Here is a 22,219-nt window from a genome sequence, read left to right on the forward strand (position 1 = left end):
GCGGCACTGGTCAGGCCACAGCTGGAGTACTGCGTCCAGGTCTGGGCGCCGCACTTCAGGAGGGATGTGGACAGCATGGAGAGGGTCCAAAGGAGGCCACACGCATGATCGGGGACAACCGGGCAGACCCTATGGTGAAAGACTGCAGGACCTGAACCTGTTCAGCCTTCACAAGAGAAGGCTGCGGGAGGACCTGGTGACCGTCTATAAACTCACTAGGGGGGACCAGAAGGGTTTGGGAGAGACCTTGTTTCCCCAAGCGCCCCCCTGCATAACAAGGAATAATGGCCACAAGTTGTTGGAGAAGAGGTTTAGATTAGACATCTGTAAGAACTATTTCACGGTCAGGGCGGCTGGGATCTGGAGCCAACTTCCAAACGAAGTGGTGCTGGCTTCTACCCTGGGGGTCTTTAAGAAGAGGCTTGATGCCTACCTGGCTGGGGTCATCTGAGCCCAGTTTTTCTCCTGCCCAGGCAGGGGGTCGGACTTGAAGATCTACAAGGTCCCTTCGACCCGATTTCTACGATTATATGATTCTAAGAAAAATGGACACTTCAGCTGCAGACGGATGCACAGTTCCCTGCTGCACCGCCCTGGTTGGGGTGCTTCAAAATCACCATGTCTGCATGCAGCCAGGGGGTGCAACAGGGAGCCACTGGGGCTTGGAGCTGTGCTTCCTCTCCCCATCCTCCCTGCCCTACAGGGTAGCGAAGCTGTCACTTAAGTGCTCTGCAGCAGCTCCCTGCCTCCATACCCCTCTGCCGGAGTCAGGAGTCCAGAGGCCATGCACCCTGCGGTGCTGGTGGGTGCGCTCCAGAGGAACAGAGGCAAAGTGCACGAGAGAGTGCTCACTGATGGTGTGCTCTGCTCTCTTTCCCCCTCCCCGTTGGGGTGGGGAGCTGAGCTCTGTGGGATGCTGGAGGACTCGGCTTTCCCTTGCCATGCTCTGTGGAGTGTGCACACGGTGTTTCTTCCATCTTGGGATGCTTCAGAGGACGTGGGTCTGTCTGTCTGCTCACCCTTTGGGCTTCAAGGGCCTTTGAAGCTCTTCGGGCATTACATCTGTCCAGGCTCTTCCTCTGGTAAATGGCTCTTAATGTATATGTACATGAAGTTGGTTCAAGTGGATACCCTTTTTTTCCCAGTCTCAAGACTCTGCATTTAGCCAAGTACAAGGTACCCTTTTTATCACAATGTTTTATAAACATGTAAAGAAATGTAATTTCTCATGTGGTTTCAACTGGGTTTGTTGTTGAAGTGGGGCTATGCGCTGCTAGAAAACTACCAGGCTATATAAACATGTTATTCCACACTTGTATATACTTAGCCATTTATTACACAGAAATGAGAGAGTAAAGTGAAGGACCAAGTAAAGAGCATACTAATTAATCTGTTGTCTCTGCAATAGTACCAAGCAGATGAGTTCCAGAGTTAAGTTTCTTGCTTTATATATGATTTGAGAAAGAATTACAAACACTGTCATCACAGCTACAGTCTCATAATGTGCCCTTAACTTTGCAGAAGAGAGATGCCTCTAGCTTACTTTTATTCTGTCTTTCTGTAAAAGGATTTCTTTATTTCTTATTTTATGGTCATTAGGAAGCCTGGAGAAAACAAATCCATTCACCCTGAAAATAAAGTTCTTCCTAGCACAAGCTTATTTTCCATTTTTCCCTGTGTGTGGAAGAGGAATGATTGACATGACTTCAGGAGAGAGATCTGAGCACCTTGCCCTAGACACTAGCTGATGTATTGGTTTTAGTAACTTTTGATAGGAAAGTCGATAGTTCCAATTACAGGTTTCCCTCGATTTTTATGCAGTACATGCGTTCCCAGAAAACTGCATAAATCGAATTTGCATAAAGGGAACCCAGTTTATAATGTTAGAAATAGGGATACGTTCCCACGGCGGGGAGGGAGGGAGTAAGGCTGGGCCTAGGGAAGGGGCAGGGGGAGGGGTGCAGCACAGCTCGTCGGCTGCAGCAGGGAGCAAAGCAGAAGGAACTGTTAAATGGGTGCGTGATGGGGGACACGGCTCTTGCTGCTACATGCACCCTGGGAGGGCCGTGCTGGTCTCTTCCCACGGGGTGTGTGCCTCCAGATCTCTGCATGAGATGAGAGCAAGCTGCAGCAGACTCAGGGCAGGCAGTGGCACCGGGAGGGGGGCTGCTGCCACCTCAAAATTCACCGTAGCCCCCACAACCTGCCCTTCCAGCACCACCACCACCACCAAGTGCCAGGAAGAGCCCGGTGCCGCTGCCGGCCCCAGCCTGCAGTGGCAGCCTGCTCTCATCCAGTACACGGATCCAGGGCCATGCGCCTCCCGGGAAGAGCCAGTGCAGTCCCACAGCCCTCCCAGGATGTGTGTAGCAGCAAGAGCCGCGCCTCCCCATCCCGTGCCCTGCACTCACTTACAGGTCCCTCCGCTTTGCTCCCTGGTGTAGCTCCAGGCCTCCACTTCTCACCATTCACCCCAGCCCCTGATTATAGTGGCCCCTGGAGCAGCCAGCGCCAGCTGCCTGCAGCCACTGGGCTGGACCGTGCCCTGAACCTCCCAGGGCTCCACTTGTCTCCACTCACCCCAACTCCTGCTGCAGCAGACCCAGGAGCAGCCGATATTACCTGCCTGCACCATGGTATGGCACAGCCCAGGAGCTGGGGTGAGGGGACAAGTGGAGCCCTGAGGGATTTGGGGTAGCTGGCATCAGCTGCTCCCAGGGCAGCAGGAGCTGGGGTGAGCGGGGACCTGACTCAGTGCCCCCCCGCCCCCCAAAAGACTTGCGTGCTTGGGATGGGTGCCTGTGCCAGTTGCATAAGAGTGAATTTACCTGTCATGTAACAAATGCATAAGAGGAAATTTGCATGTACAGAACCTGCATAAATTGAGGGAAACCTGCATTTACTGGGAATATAAGGCACTTCAAATTGAACTGGTAGTTACAATGGCAAACATGATGCCCTTTTTGTCCTTGGTGTCCCATCAATTACCAATGTTTCCCCTAACTCGCAGCTGCTACTTTTTGAGCGCCATATGTCGAGACAGGTATCAGTAGGCCTTGTTAGACTTAATTCCAGCAGAAGCAGGGTAGGGTGGCACCTTGCACACTAATTGGTACAGAGAGGCATACGTTTTTGTAGGTGACATCCTACTTCATCAAATGCTAAATAGGCTGTTGCCTATGAAGGCTTATTCATCTCTGAATTGATCAGTCTCCACAGTGTCACCCTGCCCTACCTTCTGGCAGCCATGATATTGAAGAACTTGTTTCATATTTTTACCCTCACCCCACCCATATTATTGTGCCTGGGATTACAAGCCATTTACACACCCTGGTTGTTAGCTATAATATTTGCACTTGCCAAAATCTGCAACCCCTGGCTCCCCACCCAGCAGGTGGTTTGCTAAAATAATTAGAATAATAGCCAGAATAAATCAAGCACTCAGCAGGAGTAATGGGATTCTACCGGCGCAGACACCTCGTTGTGTGGAATCCGATAAACACTCCCTTGTAGCATTAGAGAGACGAGGTGACTCCACGGGTAAGTGGATGGAGGATTCATGAATCAGACTTGCCAGCAGGTCTACCAAGCAGAACATTTGGGTTAGGCAAGAGCTTTAGGAGTCTGAGGAATTAGGATTTGTGTTCTGGGAATTTGTCATTCTGCTGTTTTGTTGAGCTGCTGGCTGAGTAGGAATTCAATACAACCATCAAACCATATCCATATGAATGAATATAAGTATAATTAAGCAAGTATAAGTGTATGGGACTAAATGAAATGCAGCCATTTTAAGCATTCTCAGTATAGGAAAGTAATAGACTTCTCATTGACTTCAATTTTATGCAAGTTCAACTTCTCTAATGCAGTTTTTAGGCATGCAGATTTCAGGAGTAAACGCATTTTAGCATGACACTTGCGCTTTGCGCTTGATGACCTTGGGTTGCATGGTCTGGAGAGATGACATACAGCCTTCTGCCATACTTCAGTTGTTGGAGGGAGAAAGGTAACGCCATGTTGTGGTGGGAGGCGTATGTTTGTCTTTTACTGTAATATATGTGGTATTCCTGCAACCTTTGAAACACAGGTATATAACTTCTAGCTGCAAGAAAAAGGCCATCAGAAGTTTGTTGAGAGCTTTCATTTCCATCAGGGTAACTGCAATCCACAATGAAAATAAAGGTTCTGGTTTTTATGCATTATAGTTCAGCATGAAAACAGGCATCTAATCTACAGTAAATTTACTGTTTGGGAGACGAGGGTTATTGGCATTCTAAATATAGCTTCTAAAAGTTTTAGTGGGGTAAATATTGCCTTTAAATTGTATTAAACATCCAGTCACTGAAAAAACTGCCATTCTTGGCAGGTAGCCAGCATTGCAGCTGAAAGTTCATGTATTTTCCATGTGCAAGTCTACAAAGAAAGAACAGAAGCTGTTCAATGATCAGTCCTTCAAAAATAGTTTCTAGAGTAAATGTGAAAAATAATGATCACTTCAAATACTGAACAGTTGCAGTGTTAAAAACGATAGCCAATTTAATGCTAATTTTTTAAAATGTTAAACAGAATCTTAGCAATAAGGAACTAAGTGTTTTTTAGGGCCTGTTTTTTTGTTCAGTAATTGAGTTTATTTTTATGGAAACATGTCTAGATATAGGCCCAGTATGTGTGTAGGCTTTTTATGTGGGGAAACCATGGTTCTACTTGGCTAAAGAGCCAAAACAGCTCTGTATAGGTCCTCTGGTAAATTGTGGCAAACTTTCTCTAGTTCAGGAGAAGAAACTACAGTATTTGGACCATGATTTTCCACAGTCGCCTCATTCTGTGTATAGGAAACATATGCCCAGTGCATTTAGTTAAAAACATAAAATAAAACATTTGCGTTTTCAGCAAAGATTGGTATGTAATAAATTGAAGAGCCACTTGCGTTTCAGGAGACACCTCAGAGTATCACTGTTCTGGCATGAATATACCTTCCCCTGGTGTGTACCTGCAGATCAACTTTCATGTGCTCACCTGGCACTTATGTGAGATGCGGACAGGGCCACCTGCACCTGCATCCAAATAATTACAGGAGATGTAACTGTAATTACAGGAAACTGCTGTACAGAGGTAAAGATGTGCAGTGGGAGGAAAGAAATGCAGAAGATCGAGGTTCTAGTAGTAACCTCTTGGCTATATTCTATATATCTTGGTTCATAAAGCCCATTTTACTAAATGGAAGATAAGTGATTATTGTACCTCACACTTGACAGTATGTATATGATGCATTTCAGGACTTAATGAAAAATTATATTTATTACAGCTTTTGGATTGTTTCCTCTGTATTGTCTACAGTGCTTTGCATTGTGTCGTCACCTCATGCATTGTCTCCTGTTACATTTTACCAGCCAGGAAGGACATGAAGGTAGCAAAGACCATCTGTAAAATAGTCTCCTAATAAAGACAAAAGAATAAATGACACCTTTTTTCCCCAACCAACCTAAAAGGTTGGGGAAACGAGTCCTAATCAATCATGGACTGGCATAAGTTTCAGTCAGTTTCCATATCCGCCCCCCATTTTCCAACCCAGCTTGCAGGGGGTTAGATTTTTATTGTACCCCTGAGCATTCCCCCTTCTCCACCCTCCCCCAGCGCTCACCACCATGGAAGTCAGGGGTTTATTCATTTTTGGGTTTTCTACCAGTAACAGCAGAAAGAGTGGCTGTTAAATGCAATGCGGTAAATTTTAATTAGGTGTTAGCAGGATGTGGTCAATGTAGTTGAATTCTGATAAAATTGATAGTCTTGAGATCAGGATACCTTGACCCATCAAATCCAAACCTATATATCAATAAATCAGTTTGTTTTCGACACTGGACAGACATGGAGCTACCCTTTGTGCAGCTAGCTGCTGTCAAAAGCCATACACCTGCATTAAACTCTCCTCCCAGCAGGGAATTATCAAAACCATTGCTGAGCTATTGCTCATAGTGCTTTTGAAAGTAGAAAGTACTGCTTTCAAGTTGCTTTTCAAAAAACTTAGAGGAAAATAAATCTGACAGACTGGTATGGGAATACACGAGAATGAGAAAAGCTCCTGCTAGGACCATTGTTAGTATTATATCATTTTCGGTCCTTGGGAAAATCTCTTGGTGGAGAAAAATACAGAAACCACAGTTATGTGCCTGGCGAAGGTGAAGGTTCAACTTAGAGCAGGTTGTTGAAGGGTTTTGTTACAGGTTTCCATCAGCAGCAGGGTGGTTGATTGCATACTTGTATTGACTAGGTTAGATGAGGACTTGAGCAGGGTGGTTTAGTCGGGGATGATTCTGCCTCGAGCAGGGGGCTGGATTTAGATGACCTCAGGAGGTCCCTTCCAACCCTACTTTTCTATGATTTGGAGCCCCCAGAGGACAGCAAAGTGGATGGTCTGCTTTGTGCAGTGAGCACAATCAGGGGAGGATTGCCTAGTACTGTGATAGATCACTTTGTCCTGTGGTTGCAAAGAAATGCTTGGGTCATGGCTCTGCAACCTGAGAACCTCTGCCAAATACTAAATATTCCTAATTCTTATCATCCATGATGCCTTTGAGCCCTCTGTATAAACTGGTACCTTGTTTGCTAGGTGCAGTGCATATGTGCAACACAGGGGGTTCACGCTCATTTGAAATAAGACCAGAGGCGACAGATGAACATGAAGTTGGAGGCGCTGTTGGATTTCTGGGACCCATGAGCAAGAAGTCCTTGAGTTGTAAATCTTGCTGTCACTGTCTTGCTGGGCTGTCTTCAGCCACTCCACTCCTCTGAGCCAAATTCTCTCCTGATCTGAGTGAGCTTGGCTCTGTTATATGTGATGTTCACTTACCGCCAGGAGAGGATTTGGCCCCATTGCATGCATTTCCATATGCAATGTGGCAATGATGCTTCCTTGCCTTGCAGGCAGGCCTGTGAAGTTTAGCTGTGTGCAGTACTTTTAAAAGTGCTACTTTCTGTGAGTGGAATAAATGGCAGGGGGAGAGGGGAGCAAGAAGAAAAAAGCCTCCTTTACCATGGAAAGGGCAGATTGCAGGATCCTCTATAACAGTGGTGGCCAAAGTTTTTGGCAGGTGTACCACAATTTAAGCCCCTGCTCCCCAAATGCCACTCTGATCCTCATCCCCAGAGGCGTAGCTCATAGTTTTGCACCCTGGGATGCCAGAATGCTAGTGGCGGGAGGGCTTGGGTTCTTAGTCCTTGTGGAGCAGAGCAGCAGCAAGATACCATCAAGAGCCAGGTTAACCCTTCTCTGGCCCAGTAAACACTGCAGTTATGCGTGACGAGTGGCGATCCAAAGTCCTTAATTTAGCAGCAGCAGGGCCAGGTAAGAACCATCTTTGGGCTTGGTGGAGACTCCTGTCACAGAAATGTTTGCCACCTTTCCACTTCCATGGAGTAGGAAGCTCGAGCCTCCCACCTCCATTCCAGCACTCCCTTTAACTGAATGGCTGGGGCTCACATGCTACTCCTGCTCTATTGCTTTGCATCATTTGGGCTTAGAATTAAAAAGAAAAATGAAGTTAAAAGATTCCTAGTGAATATTTGGAAGAAGTGTGGGAAACCACTGCTGTGACTGGGCACTAGTATGGGGCCTTTGGTGTGGGAGTCTCAGGTCTAAAGGGTTCCATATGTGGTGCAATAACTTCATTATTTTATGGCCACGAGTGTCTTTGATCGCTTGAGGCACCTAAAGGTACTTCGAGTGGTAGGTTTGCCACATGCCCAGTAACAGCTTCAGGGCCCACACTTCCCATGCAACAACGCAAACGGGGCCTAAGGATGAAGCAGCACTCTGGCATGTGCAAAGCCTCAAAGCATCACCTCCAGAGTCGGTGACACTGACCGTGTGACTTGTACCCTCGCACAGCTGAATACCAGAGGCTGCCTGCAGCGTGTCACTGGCATGCACTGGAGCAGCCCGCTCTGTCACTGGGCAGGACGTCCAGTGGGAACCCTATTAATGGGGTTGCCCCTGTTACAACTTCAGGGCCCAGTTGGGCATCGCCTTGAGGGCCAGTGTGATTCCATGGGGCAGTGGGATAACGTGTACCTGAAGGCAGGATCTGGAGCAGTGCTACTCCATGGTATCCTGGTCTCAGGACTCTGTGGGGTAGTGACGTTGGTACCCTGGGCCTGGGTGTAACTGGGGGTACCCTGTGTGGAGGGCCCTGTGTGGGACTGCATGAAGGGTGCCCTGCTGGGTTGCAGCACAGAGGGCTTGGCAAAGGGCAGTGACACAACTAGTCTCACTCTGTGGCTCCCCAGTTGTGGAGCTTGCTGCAGACATGCAGGTCCTGGCCTGGGCTCTGCCAGGGCAGGGGTATAACTAACAACTTCTGTGCCTTGAGCAAAACTCTCCTGTAGTTTGTGATGGGGGGTGGTGCCGAGCATCAGAAAGCAGGGAGAGGGAAGCAGGTGATCAGTCTTACCTTTCCTGGGAAGGCAAAGACCCCAGGTGCTGCTGCAGTTGTCCTCCACGTGGCCCCTCCAGTGGAGCTGAGTTGTGAGCAGGTCAGCAAGGGAAGTGCGGACCCCACTGCTTCTTCCCCTCCCGTTTGCTGGCAGCCCTGTTCCAACCCCAATCCTGCCCTTCTGTCTAGTCGTCTCCCTTTCACCCCACCAGTCTCTGTGTTGTGTGCTGCCTGTGGCACACGTTCCACGGACTGGCTATCCCTGCTCTACAGCAGCAGCTCTCAACATTTTTAGATTGGGGCACCCCTCATTAGATTCATGGTCACCTTTAGAAAATGCCAGCTCTTAGGTTACACTCATTTTTTTGACTATAGAAAAATAATAGAGTGGTTTTTCTATTGCAGGGGTGTAGGTTGTAGCTGTGTTAGTTTAGACTCTGTTATCCTTAGGACATAGGCAGACAAGGTTTTTTGGGTACCTCTGGCAGCTTTTATTAGACCAACTCAAATTTGAGTTGGTTTAATAAAGGATATTGGATGTACCCAAAGAATCTTTTCTATTGCAAAGAAAAACCACAACAGGGTAGAATGGTTTTAACCTATAGATTTCTATTTGAAATCTCTGGGTTTAGCTTGTGAAACATGTTTGTACACTTAACAGGCACCCCACAGCACCCTTGAAAGGATCTCAGGGCACCCCAGGGTGCTGTGGCACCTTGGTTGAGTATCACTGCTCTACAGACCTCTGCATGCAGATATAATTTACCTGCTTGGCACAGAGATGCTACACTGCTATTTAATACTACAATATTATAGAAATATCTAACTTGGGTACATAGATAATAAAGGATGATTCCCATTCATTATACGCATCTGCCCAGAATGTAAGATCTTAGACTTTTGGATTGCCTGCTTGTGTTGCAAGTTGTCTCAGTGTTTGATTTATTGAGGTCCTGATGATGTGATGTTGATGGGTTTCTCCCATACCCTGTTGCATCTGCTCTTAAATGTTCTTGCACTTTATGAAATTTGGCATAAGACAATTTTCTGCACAATACTCAGGACGAGGCGACACTAAGGGCGTCTTGCTGTCCACATACCTCTGCAAACTGGAAATGAAGAAAAGCATTGGCAAATAGGTGACCAAGTATATTAATCATAGCCCCAAAAGTGACCTGTTGGGGTAAAATATTAGGATTTCTATGACACTGCTTTCATGGATCAGTAATTTTCATAATCCTATTTATGCACTGTTTATTGATGAAGTGTTGCAGTGTCATTTGGTTGGTAGTGTCAAAGATCAAAGTCTTTGATTTCAGATGCCGATGGCAAAAGGTCAGAAGCTAACACAACAAACTCTGTAATTGTAATTTATTCCTCTGTATTAACAGCGATTCATGCCTGGCGTATAGTAATTGGTCACCTTTGCCAAGTATAACTTTGAAAGAACTTCCGCCCAAAGCAGAGAACTGCGTATACACTCAAGAAGAACAGATTGTGCACAACAAATATTATCTCTCCGCCTACGTATCTTTCTGGCGTACCCCCGTCTTGCCGGCCCGTCTATCTTTGTCGTTATCTTTCTTATCAAGAGCTCTTGGTAATCTGCAGACTGCAACGGCTTATATGAATTGCTCGGAATCAAGTCTATTACCCACCCTGTAAATGCTGGGTAACATGCTATCTGCATGCTGTAACTGAATAAATCAACTCCTCTGCCTACGCTGCATCACATCAGTAGCGTAAGTAAAATAAACTTTCTGTGTAACCAATACGCTGTGTTTAAATCATCTGACTCCTGCTCACCGTTATCACCCACCTGTCCGGTTATAAATCCCTCTCCTCGCGCCAAGCCGGTCATGCCGACCCAGGCTCGCAGGTCAAGGGTGCACCGGCATTAGGGGCACGACAGGTAGCTGAAAGGATTTTATTGTGTAGTTACGTGGGGTCAGGAGGATTATTGCAATCACTGGAAATGGTTTTTCCACCCGTGGCTGTGCAGTGGTTTATGGAGATGCTCTATCCTAGGGAAGCTGAGAGTTGACCCCGATTAACTCTTTTCAATCCAAGGAAATCTGGAGTGGTTTCTGTGAGGTATACAAACTTTAACCAGGAGCTAGTAATTGGATTTGATGTCTGGAGAGCTGCACTTGATCTCTCTTCATACCAATAACGATCCAGAAATATTACAATTTTAAATGACATGCTCCTGCTCCTTTTACTTTTTCTTCACCTCGGATTTCACAAACTAAGCTAGTCCTTCCAAGGAGCTACCTGGGTTAGCTGCAAGTATTACTGTGTCAGTAAGAGGCATGAGTCCTCATGAAGCCTCTTCCTTCCCTCCCCTTCCCCATGAGTTCTGCTTCAGCTGTAATCACGTATTTGAGCTGAAGCCCCATGGCTTCAAATAGAGAGAATATCTTATGTTTGGATCCTACGAAGGGTTTGATAAACTCTTCATCCCTTATTGTGAATCAGATTGAGTTCAGTGATCTTCAGGGCAGACAGACTACAAGACCCCTACCCCTTTGCCTGAGTTTTGGGAGAGGAAGGAAGCTGAGGAGTGGGAGAGACATACTCAGGGAATGACATTTTTGAGGAAAGTTGAGCATTTTGTTCTGATGCCAATAATAAATGAGAAATAAAAAATGAAGCCAAAATTATGATTGCTTGTAATTAAGAATCCCTGGGCAACTTTTGCAGCAATGGAGAAGGAGTTCAAAATTGCGCTATGGCCAGATTACAGCACAGATTAATTGCATTTTGTCTGGGTAGACCCGGTTTAATTTGGCTGTGTTGTATTGATGTGATGATCATTTCCTGTCTTAAACTATTTGCAGGGTTGTAGAGCACTGTTCAAGAGCATCTCTGTTCCACCTCAGAGGCGGTAGCATATCTCTGGTAAATTAAATCATTCCTGTGTATGTATAGTTTAAGTACCTTGGGATTCTTTAGTAATTAAAGACACTGTATGATTATGGTATTATAAGTTATTATAGCTGAAGACTAGGTACTAATGAACAGATATTTCTAATTCTCTGATAGATTCATGCTACAACTCCTTCAGTAATTCTATATTACGAAATCGTAACATCTCAAAAAATGGAAAACATGTCTGCATACCTAATTAAGGGCTGTCCTATTTAACCAAAACCATCAGCAGATTTAAAGATAAAACTAGAACTACATTTCTAGGCCAGCAACTTTTTTTAATACATATAAAACCACTGAGTGATTGTTCATCTCCTGTAGAATTGAACGAGCCATTCAGTGCTGCTGTAGGTTTTTAAGTGTTACCATTATTCACCTTTATAAATTATTCTGCTCAAATAGATATGGGATGCTATAAGGCTGAGATTTCAGGCACTGTTCTTCTCAACAGCAGCACATAAATTTAATTCACCGTTTATTACAGGTAATATCTAAATAGACACCCCTGAGTATGTCAGTGGAATTGAATTGTGGCAACTCATTTCTAATGGGCGATAATCTAAAACTTGATTTTGTCTGACTTCATTTTTAATAGAACTAATTCTGCCATTTTACGTAGCCTGCAAAAGAAGACGAATTGCAGCGTTTATACAGTGACTGAGCTCTCCTGGTGGCATTGAGCCAACCCGTAGCAGGAACTACCTAAAAGGGGGTTTGAAAGAGGATGGAGCTGGACTGTTCACATTGGGGGCAGATGATAGGCACAAGGAGCACATCTGCGATGGGCCAGCAGCAGGGATGATGCTTAAGGGCAACCAGCATGGTTTCATTAGGGGCAGGTCCTGTCAGACCAACCTGATTGCCTTTTATGATCAGGTCACAAAAGCATTGAACGCAGGTGTCGCTGTGGACGTAGTCTTTCTGGACTTCAGCAGGGCCTCTGACACTCTCTCCCACCCCATTCTCATTAAAAAACTAGGTGCCTGTGGCATTGATGCCTACACAGTCAGATGGATTGCAGATTGGCTCAAGGGTCGTCGCACTCAGAGGGTGGTGGTGGACAGGTCATATTCGACCTGGGGGGAAGTGGGCAGTGGGGTCCCCCAGGGCTCGGTCCTCGGGCCCGCGCTGTTCAACACCTTACTCAGTGACTTGGGCGAGGGGGTGAAAAGCACCCTGTTTAAATTCGTGGATGACACCAAGATTTGGGGTCAGGTAGGCATGCTAGAAGAAAGGAACAGGATACAGCTGGACCTGGACAGGTTACAGGGGTGGGCAAATGAGAATAGGATGGGATTGAATACTGACAAGTGCTGGTTCGTCCTGGGGAGGAAGAACCAGCAGCAAACCTACAGGCTGGGGAACTCCCTTCTCAAGAGCATGGTGGCAGAAAGAGATCTTGGAGTCATTATTGACTCCAAGATGAACGTGGGCCACCAAAGCAAGGACACAGTCAGGAAGGCCAGCTGTACCTTGTCCTGCATCCACAGATGCATCTCGAGCAGGTCCAAGGAGGTGATCCTCCCCCTCTATGCGGCACTGGTCAGGCCACAGCTGGAGTCCTGCGAGGAGAGACTGCGGGACCTGAACCTGTTCAGCCTCCACAAGAGAAGGCTGAGGGGGGACCTGGTGACCGTCTATAAACGCACCAGGGGGGGACCAGCAGGAATTGGGAGAGACCTTGTTCCCCCAAGCGCCTCCCGGAGTAATAAGGAACAATGGCCATAAGTTGCTAGAGAGTAGGTTCAGGCTAGACATCTGCAGGCACTACTTCACGGTCAGGGCGGCTAGGATCTGGAACCAACTCCCAAGGGAAGTGGTGCTGGCTCCTGCCCTGGGGGGCTTTAAGAGGAGACTAGATGTCTACCTGGCTGGGGTCATTTGAGCCCAGTTTTCTCTCCTGCCCAGGGCAGGGGGTCGGACCTGGTGATCTACAAGGTCCCTTCCAACCTGACTTCTATGAATCTGTGACAGAACAAGGAGCAATGGGCTCAAGTTGCAGCAAGGGAAGTGTAGGTTACATACTAGGAAGAATTTTCTTGCTTGGAGGGTTGTAAAGCACTGGAACATACTCCGCAGAGAGGTGGTGGACTCTCCGTCCTAGGAGGTTTCTAAGACCCGGGTAGACAAAGCCTTGGCTGGGATGATGTAGCTGGGGCTGGTCCTGCCTTGAGCAGGCAGTTGGACTAGATGTGACCTCCTGAGGTCCCTTCAATCCTCAGTTTCTGTGAGTCTAAGATGAAAGATGGCAGCTGATTCTGCCCTTCTCTGGCAGGGGTGGCCTGTCTCCCTGCACTCTCTGCTGCTTTTTCCAGCCCTGCAATGAACAGAGTTGCAGCTTTCAAAGAGTGTTAACGTGCAACTTTAATTCTAGCAGCCTGGTCCAGTTGGCATGGAAGTTGAGGCCTGGTGCGGACGCAAGATCAGATTCAGAATGATTTAATTTTTGCCAAGTTGTCACATCACAGAGTTGGAAAAAATTTGGGGCCCGATGCCGTTCCAAATACTGGTCCAGGATCATTTGACCCCCGTACTGCACATCGAAACAGATGGATGATTAACTATTACGCAGACTTCACCGCCAAAAAATGGGACCGTTAGCGCTGCACAAATAAACTGAGAAGTACATTCAAATCCAGTGGCTTTCCATCTCCAACCTCCAGTTTTTCTTCTTTTTGGTTTGCACTGATATAGAACAGGTGGCTCTTTTCAATCTAACATTCATTACATTGGACAATAATTATGGAAATTGCTAAGGGTTTTTTTAACTAAAAAACTGATTGGAATTGGACAAAAGACTGGAGCCCAGCCTACACGTTGATGGAAATTCAGTAGCTTTCTAGCACCTAAATGACTAACACTGTTCTGATCGGACCTTGATTATTCATGCCAGGGGTGAGTTTATGAGGCTGTGGTTGAATGGATCCTATAGATGCCATTAGCCATAATAACAGGGAACTTCTACAACAAAGGCATGTGGTAGTAAAATCAATTACTGTTCCCATAAAATATGTTTAGTGGCTAACTTGTATAACCTTTTACACTGGAAAGTGTATGCTGATGGAATTTATTAAGATTTGCTATTTGTAACTCATAGAACAGCTGCTCAAACAAATAAAGCGTGTCTGTTGGAACCTAGATAAAGCTGCAGGATTTTGAATAGCAGGTCTTTCTGGTCATTTGTGACATTGTTTGCAGTTAGGAAGTGCTATATTACCTCTAATTTCCAGTTCTCCATTTTAACCTCTTTTTCTCAGATGCTTGCAACTGGGAAGGGGCGGGGGAGACTGCAGTCCTTTCAGGCTGAAAAGCCCGATGCTGCCAACCTGAACATGACTTCAGAAAAAATTATTGAAGATGAATCAGGCCAGTCATTTTAGTTAAAATCCCACAGAAATGTCTCCCCTTTCTCTGTTCCCCGTACAAACCAATTCAGATTTTGCACTAGCATCACCCTTTTGTTTTGCTGGGATCCTGTTTGCTTGTAGTTTTTGTTGAGAGGGAAACGTCTTCACACATGGAGAAATTGGATCTGTCAGCATTGAAGTTACAGATGTTTCCATTTGACACGATGCTGTACATGAACTGATTTTTCAAGACATTGAGCGTAGGCTGCAGTCCTCTTTCATATAACTTCTAAAATTTATAGTTGCTGAGGCACTTCAAAGCAGGTTGGTGCCTTTAGCAGCCTGATCTGGTGCCATTGCAGTCGAGCTAAAGAGGGCCTTTGACTTGAATGGCCACGGGGTACAGGTCAGTGAAGCTAAATGTTGCTCATCCCTTAAAACGCTCTTAATTGCGATAGGTTGGAGCAGTGTTTCCCAGCTTTTTTTGCCGCAGCACACCGTTTGGGAAATGCTGGTTTGGAGTATCGTTGCAGCTGTGAAGGACCTGGAAATATAGGAGATGCCAGGATCTTTGTCTCTTCCTTTGTGAGCAGCCTTGAGTGTTTCAGAGCAGATACCTTTTCAGCTTCAGGTCGACAAAGGTGAAGTTTCTACGCTGCTTGATTGTGATTCCATTTCAGCTTCTACGTGCTATCTTTTTTTTTTTTGCATACAACTTCCCCAGTACATAGCATGCACCTTGATTTTGAACTGGAGCCTGAAAGAAAAAAATCTTTGCTCGAGGTAGATGAGTGGCAGCAGTTCAGGAGCTGAGCCGGCAGTCCGGTGTGCTGGTTGGACCCATGTACCACCCTGATTCAAGGTGTAGGTAACCGTGCCCAGTCCAGCCCCATACGCTGGGTTTGGAGCCGTGTGCTGGGCTGAGCCCAGTTCACAGGGTCTGGAACCTGGAATATGCCAGTCCGACCATGTGTGCTGCCTCCTGGGCTGCGCACTGAGTCCAGGTTGGATTTGGCACGTACTTCCGGAGTCAGCACGTGATCCCAGGATCAGCAGGCAGCCTGGAGGCAGCACACGGGATCGGATCAGATAGAAACTGCAGTTTGAGGCAGTTCCCGTGAAAAGCAGCGTTCCCTGCATTATTTTTGGCAGAATCTCCAGGGACAGGGGTGGGACTTACTGAAATTAAACGTTGGCTTCTCAGTGGGCGCCAGCAGTTCATACAGCCATCAGCACGCGGAGGGAGCCAAGATAGCGGCCGCCACCCGCCCCTTCCTCCACCACTGATTGGCTGAGGGGCCTGCCCTCTCCAATCAGCTGTGAGGGGTGGAGCTGCCTGAAGGGCAGCCTTCTTGGCCAGTCAGCAGCGCGGGGGGGCCTTGGTGGGAAAAACCGCGAAAACGGCAGCAGGCACCACGGTCAGCCCATGAAACCGCCTGCCTGCCTCCTAGTACGTCCCTTGTTTTATGCGAGAAAATATGGTATTTCATAGGCAAGCTAATCAAACATTTATTTTTTGCCTTTTTTTTTTTTTTTTAAGAGAAAAAAATGGGCATTCATGTCATGTTGTCTTTCTCTCCTTTTTCTTTTTCCAGTTGTTTCTTTTTGTTTTACCCCTGGAAAAGGGCTTGGGAAGGAAGAAGCAGCAAGGGATTTTTTGGTTTTGTTTCTTATTGCAGTGATATAATTTGAAGAAAACAACTCCACTTTCTGGCATATATTTAGTAATGTAGTCAGGAACTCTGTGATGGTCGGTTGGATTTGTAGTATAAAATAAAAAGGCCTTGTCAGTACCAAACTCAAGCTGTATTAAAAACCTTAACTTTTGACCTCACCTTTGAATGTTTGGTTTCTCATCCTTAATGTTGCATTAATGTATTTGCATTGGATTTGCAATTTAAATCACACAGTGCCTAAGAACTCAATGAATTGTGTATTCTTTTAAGCTCAATGTAAAGAACGTTATGTGAATATTAATGTTTTTAACCTTTCTGGAGGAGTGTTCGAACCAGCATCAAAAACAAATGGAGTCATTGATTTATTTCTTTGTATTTACTGAAGTGCGTTGTAAAAGTTTTGGTGCATATTAAGTAAGGTAACTTCCTTTTATTTTTGTTTTGCACGGACATTATATCAGTGTTTTGTTCAGATTTTAGTAATTTCCAGGCAAAAGCACGGGTTGTCTTTGTTTTCTCTTCATATTTATGCTAACCTTATCTCAAGAGAGACTCTTGAGAGCACTTTAACCAAGGGCTCCATTTTTACTTACTCTTACTCCATCACTCAAAAGCATTTTTTAACTTGTGAAGTGTCTTTGACATTGAGTGTCAGGCCTCCTGAATGGTATCCCTGGCCTTGCTGCTATGTGATACAGGCCCGGGTGATGCACTTATTTTCTTGTACTTTTTTTGCAAAATTGGTCCAATAATTTTTACCTCTCCAGAATGTTTCAAGGCTCTGCTTGTAAAATGCAGATTGCTACCACTATATGCATGTAGAAGAGCACAACTGTTCATTGTCATGACTTAGCTGACTTGATGTTCTGACCTCTTAATTTTGACACAACATACTTTAGGAGACATAACTAAAAACTTTTTAAATGGAGCCTTTGGATTAAGGTGGTAACTTCTGTACTGAGGCTTGACTGAAGACTGTGATACAGAAAAAGCTGCATCTTAGGCTGTGTATTTGATATGAAGCCTTCTGATCAAAATGGGGGGGAAAAAGCAACAATTTCAAAGTAGTGTGACTTCTTAAAGATTGTCGGTTCAATTTTTTTATTAGCGACTTGGACAAGGGGGTGAAAAGCACCCTGTTCAAATTTGCTGATGACACGAGTTTTGGGGTGAGGTGGACATGCTAGAAGGGAGGGACAGGATATAGCTGGACCTGGAGAGGTTACAGGGGTGGAAAAATGAAAATAGGATGGGATTCAATACTGACAAGTGCAAGGTGCTGCAGTTGGGCAGGAAGAACCAGCAGTGTAACTACAAGCTGAGGAACTCCCTTCTCGAAAGCACAGAAGCAGGAAGAGATCTTGGAGTCATTATCAATTAAAAATGAACATGGGCCGGCAGTGTGAGGACGTGGTCAGGAAGGCCAACCGCACCTTGTCCTGCATCCACACATGCATCCCAAGCAGGTCCGGGGAGGTGATCCTCCCCCTCTATGCGGCACTGGTCAGGCCGCAGCGGGAGTACTGCGTCCAGTTCTGGGCCCCGCACTTCGGGAGGGATGTGGACAACATGGAGAGGGTCCAGAGGAGGCCACCCGCATGGTCAGGGGCAGCAGGGCAGGCCCTACAAGAAGAGACGGAGGGACCTGAACCTGTTCAGCCTCCACGAGAAGGCTGAGGGGGTCTGGTGGCCGTCTATAAACTTACTAGGGGGGACCAGCGGGGTTTGGGAAAGACACTGTTCCCCCGAGCACTACCAGAGTAACAAGGAATAATGGCCACAAGTTGACTAAGAGTAGGTTCAGACTAGACATCAGGAGGTGCTACTTCATGGTCAGGGTGGCTAGGATCTGGAACCAGCTTCCAAGGGAAGTGGTGCTGGCTCCTACCCTGGGGGTCTTCAAAAGGAGGCTAGATAACTACCTAGCTGGGGTCATATGAGCTTAAACTTAGTAGGGGTCTCATGAGCCCAGTATTCATTTCTGCCCAGGGCAGAGGGTTGAACTTGATGATCTGCTCAGGTCCCCTCCGACCCTACATCTGTGAATCTGTGTTTTCAGGACTGAAGGCCTCAGGACTAGATAATAACCAAAGCAATGTATGATGAATTTGAAATGGTTAGCTTATTCAGCTTGATCCTTTGAAAGGATGTAAAGTCTTGCATTTGAACTGTTGTGATGCTTGGAGACCTAACTGCAGACAAAATGGGAGTGCATGGTTGAAACAGAGGCTTTCAGAAGCAATGTTATTTCCAATTATGGACTAACACCTTAGAAGGTAGGTGTGGGCATCTGCTTAGGGGGACACAAGCAGTAAGGCAGGATGGTCTGGGAAGCTGTGAGAAACTGGTACATTGCTTTTAATCTAAACCACACGCACATATAGTAGGCGTATTCAGCAATCGGAAAATTGCCTCTCGGGTGGTGCGCCCATCTCGGTTCTGTCAGCACTACCATATTAGCAGATCTGAAACTGACGGGGGCCTGTCAGTTTCAAGGCTGCTATTAGAGGTAAGGCACTCCTGAGTAACAGTCTGACAAGCTCTAATGAGGTGTGAACAGCTGAGAGCAGGCTGGTCCCACAAGAAACATCAAGCATGCTTAAATCCCCTTAAGCAGTGCTTTTAATGTTGAAATCATTAGGATTGGAAAATAGCTAGTGCCGTTCTGCAAGAGCGAGATGGCAATCTGCCTTGCCCTCAGACGCTTTAAATGGCTTAATCTGCAGCAGGAGGAATAGGCTGGTGGTTCAGATGAGAGAAAAGGTTGAATTTTTATTCCCAGGTCAGCCACAGATGCAGTAGGCAAGTGACTTATGACCCGATTCTCAGTTCAGAATTGATGTAAACAGGGTTAACATTTTTTCTACCTCACAGTGGTAAGGAGAGAGTCAGCCATGAGTCTTTATTTATTTTACCTAGAAGCAGTCCTGGGGCACAGATTGCTCCCTCCTCTGTGTCCAAACCGCCACACGTGGTCCCTCTGACGTACTCTCTGGCTTAATTAATCTTGGATGCATATAAACAGAGCTTCTGCTGGTGGGGTGCAGAATACTCCCACTGAAAATAAACTATAGCTTGGTGGTTGGGGTACTCTGGTGAGGGATTTGAGATGTAGGTTTGACCCTGCTCAAGCAGGTGGAGGAATTGAACCCAAGTGTCAGAAAGTGTGATTGCTCCCAGTGCTAGACTGTCCTATAAAAGTTGAGCAATGCCACCCCCTTTTCTTTTAAAGCAAAAAGCAGGCCCTGCTTTTTTCCTCTACGTTTCTTGTTGGATAGCTTAGGTGGCTTTCCACTCACCGTGCTGGGTTTTTTTAAATTCCTTTCTGACACCTCCTAATTCTCTCCATGCAGTGTATGAAGAGCCTCTGCACCGAACTGGGGGTTTTGGCTTCTGTTTCACACGTGTAAGCCCTTTGGTGTGACAAAGGCCATGCCAGTAGATCCATGGACATAGGGGATAATTGATCCCAAACTCCTTGGTTTAGGTTGGGACAAGCAGTCTTAGCGGTGGTCCCTGGTAATTTTATATTTGCAGAAGAACAGTATTCTGTAATGGGTGTGTGTGATGTACTCGGTGGCTTCAGGGAACACAGACTTGAGAATTTTCCCCTCAAAGCCAGGGGCTGGGATTAAGGCGTAATTGGGTAAGTAGGTAGGGAGTGCGGTTTGTTGGCAGGGCACAGGCCTGAGTTGCACTTGTGCAGTGAATCAGCTTCTTGCAGATCTGTTCAAATGGTAAGTCCCAGATGCTATGATTAATCTCTAAATACCGTCCACCAAGATTGAAGTTCAGCACACTCCATATTACTGTTCTCCTTCCAAATGAAGTCTATTACAGATAAAAATGCGTGCTCTGTATCTGTTGACTTCAGCCTGAAATGAAATGACAGTGCACTTCCTTGCCTTGTGTGGCATTATCATTGTAGATTCTTCTTTAGCAGCATATCCCTTAATCTAGAGTATTACATTTTTATTTGTGAAAGAATGGTTATAGGCTGGTAGGTGTTGGAAGCAGCACAAGTCATGCTGTTGCTATTGTTTGTTGCACTTAACTTGGGTTCATATTTATGCCTTACAAGAAATCCTTCCCTCTAATGTCACTTGATGCAGTTTTTTTAAGGGATGACTTCTTGGCTTGGATATCCTCAGGAAGCTGGTCCTTTGTTTCTTATTTACACTTGTGTTCTTTGTTGACAGGAGTTTTTTGAGAACCCGGCTTTTCGCCCAGACGGTCTGAAACTCTACCCAACTCTGGTGATCCGTGGGACTGGCCTGTATGAGCTCTGGAAGTCGGGACGATACAAGAGTTACCCTCCAAGCACCCTAGTGGATTTGGTGGCTAGAATCCTGGCTCTCGTACCACCGTGGACACGTGTGTACCGTGTTCAGAGGTAATGGCTCTTGGTCACAGCTGTATAAAGATTGTCTCAGGTTGTAGTAAAAACCTGAACCACAGCAGTTACCTTGTTGTTCTTAATCTTTATTGTACTAATGCTTTTTTTTTAAACTGTCTCCAGTCCTTGCAACTATTTCAGCTGACCTGCCTCTCTCTCTCTCACTTATGTCCTGCCAGTTTTCTGGAACTGTCGAATCAGGCATCTGTCCAGGAATAGTTTCATAGTTTGTAGGGTCGGAAGGGACCTGAGCAGATCATCTAGTCCGACCCGCTGCCATGGCAGGAAAGAGTACTGGGGTCAAACGACCCCAGCAAGGTGTTCATCTAGTGATTGAGCTAATGGACAGTCTCAGTTTCGCCAAATACAAGGCTCGTAGATGTAGACTGTCATTACAGGATCTGTGAAACATTTGATATTTTCAGCTGTGGAATCCCTCTTCAGGATGTGTCACAGGGGTTGTTAGCAAATCCATGCTGATGTGGCTCTCTTCATTCATTCATTTCAGACCTAAAATCCTCTTATGCCCAATTTAATGGGCACTGTGCCTTCTGTCTCCCTATTTTTATATGGAGTCTTTTTCAAGGATCCTTTCTCTTCCCTTTCTTCTGAATCGGTATGATGCTAGCATAGGGACGTTTATGCAGAAAGCATGGAAACAGCAGCAACATGTGACGACACCAGCCTGCTCTACAGCACCTGTACATTTGATACAAACAGAATTGCTCCAAAAAGCAGGCTGAAATGAGCAGACGCTATATAATAAATCACTTCTGTCTCCTTCAGTAATGCATTTTATGTGCTACCACATAGGAAATATTAGTGAAGATGGGAATTAATAGAAGAATTAGAAGGGACTAGGCATAAGGTAGGTGACATCAGCATTTGAAAGGGAAGCTTTAGGCTTTGTGGGCACTAATGCCATTTTCCAGAGCTCATCCTTGGGACTGGATTTTTATTAATAACTGGCAGAAAAAGGAGTGCATCAATTAAATTTGCCAGTGACATTAAGTTGAGAGTCGTCATCCACTCAGAGGAGAACCGGGATCTTATGCAGGAACAATGTAACCAAAATAATAATTTGGTATGTAGTAGATCTTTTGCTTGAGGCTCTTAATGCTCTTTGGACACATGACAATAAACTTTTTACAAATGGATAAACCAGGAAATAGAGAAGTAAAATGACCTAGATGCAATTAGGGGTGCACCGATAAAGATTTTCTCGGCTGATACCAATAGCCGATGATTAGCCAACCATATTGGCCAAAGCCAATCTGGTAACCACTATGAGATTTCATAGACATAAGGGCTGGAAGGGACCTCGGGAGAACATCGAGTCCAGCCCCCCGCCCAAAGGGCAGGAAGTCAGCTGGGGTCACAGGATCCCAGCAAGATAAGCATCCAATTTGCTCTTGAAGGTGTTCAATGTAGGTGCTTGAACCA

The 22,219-nt window shown here is 45.9% G+C and overlaps 1 protein-coding gene across 1 annotated transcript in view; it reads left to right on the forward strand.

The window, feature by feature from the left end:
- The window catches only part of ELP3 (elongator acetyltransferase complex subunit 3), a 123,293-nt gene that overhangs the window by 59,608 nt on the left and 41,466 nt on the right, over window positions 1–22,219 (forward strand). Inside the window, exon 10 of the mRNA XM_019537218.1 lies at window positions 20,580–20,773. Coding sequence (XP_019392763.1) covers window positions 20,580–20,773 — 194 coding nt within the window. The remainder of the gene's footprint in view (window positions 1–20,579; window positions 20,774–22,219) is intronic.

The sequence above is a fragment of the Crocodylus porosus genome, unplaced genomic scaffold (assembly GCF_001723895.1).
Source record: "Crocodylus porosus isolate Cpor-Errol unplaced genomic scaffold, CroPor_comp1, whole genome shotgun sequence".
Lineage (NCBI taxonomy): Eukaryota > Metazoa > Chordata > Crocodylia > Crocodylidae > Crocodylus > Crocodylus porosus.